At 42.0% G+C, this 9928-nt stretch overlaps 1 protein-coding gene across 1 annotated transcript; it reads right to left on the bottom strand.

Annotated features, from left to right (window-relative positions):
• Nucleotides 1-2900: 2900 nt before the first annotated feature.
• On the bottom strand, nt 2901-7113 carry A4GNT (alpha-1,4-N-acetylglucosaminyltransferase; the record flags this gene model as incomplete). Its single annotated transcript, XM_079922628.1, has 2 exons — nt 2901-3515; nt 6703-7113. The coding sequence occupies 2 exons, from the start codon at nt 7111-7113 to the stop codon at nt 2901-2903; spliced, it is 1026 nt and encodes a 341-aa protein (XP_079778754.1).
• Between the last annotated feature and the right edge of the window lie 2815 nt (nt 7114-9928).

Below are 9928 nucleotides of genomic sequence, written 5' to 3'. Positions count from 1 at the left end.
TAATCAGGACTACAGTATTTCTTGTACGATTAAAATTAGAATCAATTTAAATGTTCACCAGTTGGGGTGTAAGTAAATAGATTATGATATATCCTACAATGAAACACTCTGCAGCCCTTACGAAGAATATATCTTGGTATGTTAATGAAAAAAAGGTGTCCAAGACAAATGTATTGTTAAATTAAAAACAACTGACATAATAATATGTATTACATGAATCCATTTATGTTTTCTTAAACTATACATATGAGAAATTCAGGGGTGATATTCAAAATATTTAACCACTAGGCTGACACAGGGACTAGCACGCTGGGGCTGGTCTTCACACGTTAACATATTCTTTTTTTTTTGGCTGTGTGGCATGCAGGATCTTCCCCAGCCAGGGATTGAACCCATGCCCCCTGCATTGGGAGTGTGGAGTTATAACCACTGGACTGCCAGGGAAGTCCCCATCTTCACCCTTTAGTTGCTGCATTATGGGGGTCCTGGCGGGAAAGAGCTAGGGCAGATGAGGCGATAGTGGTGGATACTTGGAAGCCTGTGGCCAAGACTTTTTACAAATAGCGTGGATATATATGCAGAGAAAAGTGAGAGACATACCAAACTTGACAGTGGTACAAGAGAGACTTTCACCTTTTCCTCTGTACAATCTTACTGTTTGAAATTCTAAGAACGAGTGTCGGATTTGGAAAAAAATTAGCATAGGGGAAAACACCAGAATGGCCTATATTCAAAATGTATCATGATGTAAACGTGTGGCTTAGGCTCCCCGAAGGCCAGAAGGAATCCAGGATCATCTGGAATCCCACGCTTCTTACCACTCACTACTCTTTTTACTTTGCCCAATACCCCCCTCGCCACTATGTTTCCTTTCCAGCTTTATTGAGAAATGGCTGTCATACATCACTGTATAAGTTTAAGGTATACAGCATGATTTACACATATTGTGAAATGACAACCACAGTAGATTCAGCTAGCATCCATATTCTCATATAGATACAGTAAAAAGAAAGAGAAAAAATATTTCTCCTTGTGATGAGAACTCCTAGGATTTATTCTCTGTTTTTTTTGTTTGTTTGTTTGGGTTTTTGTTGCAGTACGCAGGCCTCTCACTGTCGTGGCCTCTCTTGTTGCGGAGCACAGGCTCCGGACGTGCAGTCTCAGAGGCCATGGCTTACGGGCCCAGCCGCTCCGTGGAAAGTGGGATCTTCCCAGACCGGGACACGAACCTGTGTCCCCTGCACCGGCAGGCAGACTCTCAACCACTGCGCCACCAGGGAAGCCCGAGGATTTATTCTCTTAACAACTGTCCTATATATCACACAGCAGTGTTAGCTATAGTCATCATGTTGTACATTACATCTCTAGTGCTTATTTTTTTTAATCATATACGTTTTAGTTTATGCATTTTTTCCCAGCACCACCAAGTTTTGAAATATTCTTTTCTACTTAACAAACTGCATTTATTAAGTAATACATTATTAACTTATTCCCCACATTTTATTAATCAAAAACATTTTGCTGCCACGTAAAACTCCCTACAAATGTCAAATTATCAATAATGCCACAGTGAATTCATATAATCACAACCCAGCATAAAGAAATGTGACATTCAGATTGACTTATTTGGTCCCATCATAAAACAGTTCATATATTTTTGAAATATTGAAAATGTTTCTAATTAAACCCTTCCAAACCCTAGGGACTGGGAATGTTAGTTGGAGGACCATTTGTCATGCATTCTCCAGACGTGGAAATTAGATCCAGCGTGTGTGACCCTTCTCCTCCCTCAGAGGGCTAGCCCTAGGAAGCCTCACCTGTGGAGAGACTCAGGTGAGCTGAAACCCAGCAGGGGTTCTGGGGACACAGGTCAGAGGGCAACCATGGGGAGTAGCAGCAGGCCTCAAAGTCTCACTCTGGGGTCAGGCTGGACCTAAGAATCCAGAGCAAGTAGCTGGGAATAAATAAAGCTGGGGCAGGAGACATGACTTGCAGGTAGTTTTTAATAAGACAGTCAGAACAGTGATTCTCAAAGGGGGAAATATCAGAATGAAAGGGGATGGGTGGATGTCATTTGAAAAAGCATCATAATTTTATATATGGAGAAAAATATAAACTTATGTTTCCGTTAAAGCAGCTACCAAAAAGGAAGTTCTAGAAAATCTTGGTTGATGAGTATTTGTAGAAGAAATATTAATTCTCATACCTCCTAGAAAGAGGAGGTAAACTTTTATGTGACTGTAGAAGGGCCAGCAGTTTTTAAAATTTGAATTTGTAACTTGCTTTTATAAGCCAACTGGGGTAGAGTAGGGAATAGCAGACACCTTGGGGAGCAGAGGACACTATCCCAGGGGGGATGTGGCCAGTTATTAAGATGTAAGTACTAGGGACCTGCAATGGACTGAATGTTTGTGTCCCCCCCCCCCCAAATTCAGATGTTGAAGTCCTACCCCCAAAGTGATGATATTAGGAAGTGGGGCCTTTGGGAGGTTTAGGACGTGAGGGTGGAACCCTCATGAATGGGATTAGTATCTTCTTCAATTTCTTCATCAATGTCCTAAAGTTTTCAATGTGCAGGCCTTTCACATCCTTGGTTAAACTTATTCCTAGGTGTTTTGTTCTTTTTGATGCAGATGTCATTCGGATTGTTTTCTTTTTCTTTTTGATGGTTCATTATTAGTGGTTAGAAATGCAGCTGTTTTTTGCGTATTGACTGTCACTTTACTGAATTCCTTTACTAGTTCTAATAGTTCTTTGGTGGAATGATGTGGAAAATTGTAACTGTAACTGATATGTGGGTGAGCATCCGCACACCTAGGGGAAGTGGAGATCAGGTGAAAGTCTGGCACTCCAGGAAGTGGCCAGTTCCACGATGTAGCAACAACGACCCAACATTGGCTCTATTTGTTACCTGGGCCCCGCTCCCCAGTCACCGAGCTCTCTGGACCTTGAAGCAGGTCCCTATAAGACTTGGGACAGTGCTTACGGTAGAGATTTTCCACCAGTGTGTTGCTTCCTCTGACCACAGCCCTCCCTTCCTGGTTCATGTAGTTCCACAGATGCAGTGCGTAGGAGTCGTTGAAGCTCGGCTCTGTGTCCCAGGCTTCATAGAAGCGCCTCCACGCTGCATAGGAGATGGGATAAAATCTTTGGGGGTGTAAGAAGGAGAAGTTTAAACACTTGAGGTCGCTCACCTCCTGGAAGTCTCTGAGTTTGCACCATACTCTCAAAATCCTTGTCATCAATTCGGGACCCTGGTGGCCCCAAATATCTGAATTGTAATTTTCCACAAAGTTTTCCATGCACTGCCACAGGAAAGGGTGGTGGGGGAGGAATCCAAACACCCCATTACTGGAGAACTGAGATGTCTGCGCAGCCAGAAAGTTGTCCTCGGGGATGGGTCTGATGGAGATGACATCAGTATCCATGTAGACACCACCGTACTTCCAGATGAAGGCCAGGCGGGATGCATCTGAACTGACGTGGAGCCAGTATCTCTCTGCGCTGCTGTTGATCTGCAGGAACAGGTGCAAATCAGCCCCCAGGCAGGGGAAGAGGGAGGGATGTCACAGCAAGAGGCCAGGCACAGGGTAGCTGAGCAGGAAGCAAGCCAACTTCCCAAAACTCTATTTGCCAAAAGCCCAATATTGCAAATGTACCAAAATTACCTCCACCCAAAAAAGTTGCCTTTAAGTGAAAAGTGTACAGCAATCAGTATCAATGGGAAGGTTTTAGCAGCTTTTAAAGATTTCATGAAATCGTTTTTTGAAAAAAGCAGTAGAAAGATGAAACCCAGAAGGGATTTCACAATGAACCCTATGAGTCACTTTCAGCAGGATGGAAATTAACCACAAATATGAAACTGTGAAGGAAGAATTTTTTGGTAAGTCCTAAAAGTGCTGAGAACTGATAAAGAAAAAAAAATAAATATGAAAATATAAGATAGATTAATAGCTATGCTCTTTGAGAAATTGATAAAAGAATCTTAAAATGCATCCATGCCTTCATCCACTAATTAATTCCTTTAATAATATTCATTGAAGGCCTACTTGCTATTTGCCAAGCTCTAAGCTGCTAAGGATACAGCAGTGAACAAACAGATAAAAATCTTTACTGGCAGGAGATAGACAACAAACAAATAAATATATCATATGTTGGGTGTTCATAAGGAATATGAAGGAAAAAAAGTCAGGCGAGGGGGCTATAAAGGGGGCAGGATACAGCACTATCTTATCTTGTGTTCGAACAGAACACTGGATGAAGTGGGTGGATGAACCATGCTGCTACCTCCGAGAAGAGGGCTCTAGGTAGAGGAAACAGCAAGTGCAAGGGCCCTGGGGCAGGAGCACGCTCACTATGTACAGGAACAGGAAAACAGCAGTGCAGAGTAGTGAAGGGAGAAGGGTAGGAAACCAGATCAGAGCGGGGACAGGGGCGGGAGTGAGGGAGGATCCCGTAGGCTGGGGTAAAGACCGAAATGATTTGGAAGGTTTGAAAGAAAGGAGTGGTGTGATCTGAATTAGTCTAAAAGGGGTCACACTGGGTGCAGTGTGGAAAATAGATGGGGGCAGGGGGCAAGGGCAGAAGCAAAGAGGCAAGTTAGGAAGCTGTTGAAATAATCCAGGCAGGGGATGATGGTGGTTTAGACCAGGGTGACGATAAAGGAGATGAGAGAAGTGGTCACATTCTGGGCACACGGTAAAGATAAAGCCGGTCAGGACGTGCTGATGGATTGGATATGGAGCTGGAGACAGAGGAGTCAAGGATAACTGAAAACGCTGAAATGTGAACAAAACAGAAATTTACTTTGAAACGAATAAAAATAAACCATTATAAATGCCAGTGTTCCCAAATGGAATGCTAAAATTTTGAATACAGAAAACACAGTAGATTTTTCTGAATTTAAATATGTTGATTAAAAGATTAAACAATGACCCTTGGCTTTTGACAAAAGAAACATTTTTTTAAATTCTACTATAAAGCCAAACGAAAGCAAGTCCACTAAGACTTTGCAGAAATCTTCACCTGAGCTATTAACGTCATTATATTGTATACAGTTGCTGAAAACCTCATGAATAATAATAGTTACAATTTATCAATAACTGTGGTGGTGGGATGAATTGGGAGATTGGGATTGACATGTATACACTAATATGTATAAAATGGATAACTAATAAGAACCTGCTGTATAAAAAAATAAATCTAATTCAAAAATTCAAAGAAAATTTATCAATAACTGTTCTGATCTCTTATAATCTACACAAATCCTCAGAAATAGGTGCTATTATTAGTCCTATTTTTCAAGTGAAAAATTAAAAGGAAAGACCAAGAAGTTCAGTCATTTGTGCAAGGTAAGAGAGGCAGAGGTTAGATTTTAACCCAGGCAGTCTGACTCCAGAGACTCACTTACTTTCAGTAAAAATAAGTAAAGTTGATTCTTTGGTAAATTGGTGATTATTAGTGAACAGACCCAGATATCAAAAGCCGCACAGAAGGAAGGAAGCCTACCTTGATGTGGGCATTGGACTAACATCAACGTAAAACACAAGGCTCCCCCAGAGGTGAGCACCAGAAAGGGGATTAGGATTCTGTTTGCTCATTCCCTCCCCACCCCCTCAGTACTCATCCCTGGGCATCTTCAAGGGCTACAGTTGCCCAAATCAGTGCAGCAAATCCAGTGGTCACCAGCAAGTGATGGCACGCTAGGCCATCCTAACAGCTGGCCACCAGCTATCCTATTGTAGCCTAACTGGAGCAGAAGATACCACAGCCCGACTCCCCCAGGGTGCAAGTGTGTCCCCCACCCAGGACAGCCCACCCAGTCCCCAGGTGAATGAGAGAGGGTGGGACAGGAGTTTTCTCTTTTCTTATACAAATACTGTAGTAGGCTGAATAACAGCCACTCAGTGGTCCTAATTCCTGAAACCTGTAAATATTACCTCCTATAGGAAAAGGATCTTTGCCAATGTGATTAAATTAAGGATCTTGGGACTTCCCTGGAGGCCCGTGCTTCCACCACAGGGGGCGTGGGTTCGATCCCTGGTCAGGGAAGTAAGATCCCACATGCCACACGGTGTGGCCAAAAAAAAAAAAAAAAAATTAAGGATCTTGAGCTGAGATTATCCTGGATTATCATGGGCCCTAAATGCCACAACAAGTGTCCTTTAAAGGGAAAGGTAGAGGGAGTTTCGCACAAAATTACAAAATTCCTAAGAGCTCCGGGAGTTTCTTGATCGTATCTCAATGTAACCCAATCTCATACAGCAGCACCCACCTGATCTTTCATGAATTTTCTATTTACATCATTTTCCAGTTAAATATTGCCTTATTTTCCCCCTTAGGTGCAAAAAAGTTTAACATAGATGGGTTTAAAACTGTCAGTGAAAAATGAATGGTCTATACACCTAGAAAAGATGTAGAAACTCATTCAGTTAAGAATAGTCTCAAGAAATCCTAAGAAATAAGGTGAAAGCAAAAGGCAGCAGGGTAAAGATAAGCCTAAATCAAGTCTCTCCTGTTTCCTTGAATCAGGACTCAACACCGTAGAATGAAGACCAGGCAAGAGTCAAAAGATCTGGGTTCTAGCCTATCTCTGACAATCTAGCCTTACCCTCAGTTTACCCATCTATAAAATGGCTAGATTGGACCCATTTCCTATGGTCCTTCCCAACACCGACATTCTGAGATTCTCTGAACACTTACCTGAGTGTACCACGAAAACAGCGGTGTGTCTTCAAACAGGCTTTTCATATCCAAAGGGAGGAGGAAAACATTGTCTATTGCCGAGAGGAGGGAAAGGGCTGGGGAAGTGGAGTTTGGGGGCAGCTGCATGGAATTGTTGAGCCCTTTCATAAGTAACAGCACAGGCTGCTCAGTGTAGACGTTGGCCGCAGACTCCACAGCACAGGAGACCAGCGGGGATAGCTCCATTCTCTCTGAGGTCTCTAGGAACACGATGCTGCGCCCATGGCCCAGGAGGGCTTCCAGCCCCTGCTGGGACTTGTAGGGAGGCAGGTGGGGGAAGAGGCAGCTGGACTTCTGGGTGAACTTGTAGAGGAAGCCACAGGCAAGCAGCAGGATGACCGACAGGGAGAGCTGAAGCTTCATCAGCATGTCCACCCCTCTCTCCTGTCCTGCTCCCTAAAATCAACACTATTAATTAAAAATTATAGTCACAAAACCTGATAAAGATAGCACACAAGAAGATGATACCTGAATATCACTTTCAAGCTTAGATTTTTTAATTGAAATATAGTTGATTTATAATATGAGATTACTTTCAGGTGTATAGCATAGTGATTCAGTATTTTTACAGATTATATTTCATTAAAAATTCTTACAAAATAATGGCTATAATTCCCTTGCTAAACAATATATCCTTGTTGCTTTTCAATTTTATACCTAGTATAGTTCATATTTCTTAATCCCCTACCCCTGCTTGCCCCCTGGCCCCTTCCCTCTCCCCTTTGGTCACCACTAGTTTGTTTTCTCTACCTTTGAGTCTGTTTTGGTGTTGCGTGTGTGTTCATTTGTATTATTTTTTACATTCCGCATGTAAGTGATATCATACAGTATTTATCTTTCTCTGACTGACTTATTTTAGTAAGTATAATATTCTCTAGATCCATCCACGTTGCTGCAAATGGCAGAATTTCATTATTTTTATGGCTGAGTAATAATTCCATTGTATATACACATGTATATACCGCATCTTCTTTATCCATTCATCGTTTGATGGACACTTGGCTTGCTTCCATATCTTGCCTGTTGTAAATAGTGCTGCTATGTGCATTGGGGTGCATGTATCTTTTCAAATCAGTGTTTTTGTTTTCTTTGGTTATATACCAAGGAGTGGAATTGCTGGATCATATGGTACTTCTGTTATATTTTTAGTTTTTTCAGGAACCTCCATACTGTTTTCCATAGTGGCTGCACCAATTTACATTCCCACCAACAGTGTATGAGGGTTCCCTATTCTCTACCTCCTCGCCAACATTTGTTATTTGTAGACTTTTTGATGCTAGCCATTCTGACAGATGAAAGGTGATATGTCATTCACGCATTTCTCTAATAATTATAAGTTTTGATTTTTTTAATTCTAAATAAAATATGATCAAATCAAATCCAGCAATGTTAAAAAGAAAGGTGCATTGATTAGGTTTTATTTGAGGAATGTAAGGATGATTTGTAATAGGAAAATAATGAATTAATAGGAAAACTATTAATGAAATGCATTATTTCCACAGATTAAAGAAGAAAAACTGTATGATCATTTTGGCTCAGTAGATGCTAACAACAGCATGCTAAAATTTGACATCCATTCATGCTTTTTAAAAGGCACAAGGAAACTTTCTTAAGCTGACAATGTCTACCAGAACATATAGCAATGATCATCCTTAATGTGAAGCATTTGAAATATCCCCATTAAGACCCGGAATATGACATGGATGTCCATTATCACTGTTACTTTCACCGTCATTCTGCTAAGTCTAACCAATGCAGTGAAACAAGAGAAAAGAATTTCTACTATGACTATTAGGAAGAGACAAAAATATCACTAGTTGTAGAAAATATGATTGCCTACCTAGAAAATCCAAGATAACTTACCAAAAAACTAATAGAACTAAGAAGAAGCAAACTGAAGGTTAAATAGCTTGCCAAGATCACACAGTTAGCGGAGCCATGACTTTAACTAGGGTCTGCCTGTCCCCAAAGCTCAGGCTCTGAGCAGTTACCTGCAGTACCACCCTCTTCTTCACCATAAGCTCTAACGCCAGCCAACTCCAGGACAGCAGAGATCTCCATTCATCAGTAGTCTATTTTTTGCTTGACATGTAACTCTTTCAGAAAATACAAATCCAGTAAATCAGAGCTTACCTTCCAGCCAGAAACTTGTAGTTAGCCAATAACTGCCGTCTTAGCAATGATGACAAGATTTTTCCTGCAACACTTTCTGATAAATCACCACCTAACCTTCAATTCAACAGTGCTGAAGGAAGTAAATCATTGACAGAAGATTATGCCAAACACAGGAAGTTCCCAGGAAGCTCCTCCCTTTGCTAAGTTGCCCTAAACACAAAGACTTGCATATTGTAAGGCGTTCACATGATTTTTCAGGTGACCTACACACTAATCCTGCTGGTTTGTGGGCCTATCAGGAGGGTTACAAGGCAACGATTTCACCTGAAGAAAACTGTATAGTAGCACAATCCTGGCGCCAGCAAAGTGTGCACCTAAGCAGTTTGGCCTCAGTCAAAATCATGGGCAGAGACTTGGGGAAGTTCCTTCACCAGACAACCCTGTAACTTGGTCCAAGCTTTGCAAACAAAAGATTTTGTTGAACGAAAAGAAAATTCATCTCCACAAATAAGTAGGTAACGTAGAAACCCCAGCAGTCCAAGGGCCTGGTGATCTGGAACGAGAATTGATTCCCCGATTTCAGTTATGGTGGCTTCCCTTTGCCCAGAAGTCCCCCCTGTGGGATGTGAGCTTCCTCCCCGTCTCACGAGGTCGGCGTCACCACACTCCACTGATGTGGTAATCCCCACATTTCCCAAAATAATGTGACTCTCCTGTGGTCTGGTCCCTATCACCCCTGACAGGCACGCTTAGTAATCCTCTTGCGAGCCACCCTCTGCTCTGTCTTCATCCAGAGCCTTCTCTCAGCCATGAACAGGTATCCACAGAATGCTCTGGTGTGAACAGGGAGGTTCCCTTCAAAGCAGACATTGGATCCTGATATAGCAGCTCCTACGTCAAGGGAAGTAAAGCTGTCCCACTTGTCAGTGGCTTCTCATTTTCTATGTGCCTGAGGTTCTCCAGGAACAGCTCTTTGGGTCTCCAAACACTCCTATTCCTTTTGGAGCTGAATTTCTTCTCTGGACCTTGTCATTTCTAGGGTCAGGGTACCTTGGCATCTTTGCAAAAG

Source organism: Stenella coeruleoalba (assembly GCF_951394435.1).
Source record: "Stenella coeruleoalba genome assembly, chromosome: 5".
NCBI lineage: Eukaryota > Metazoa > Chordata > Mammalia > Artiodactyla > Delphinidae > Stenella > Stenella coeruleoalba.
Note: the sequence above shows the minus strand (reverse complement) of the source record. Positions and strands in the feature narration are given on the sequence as shown.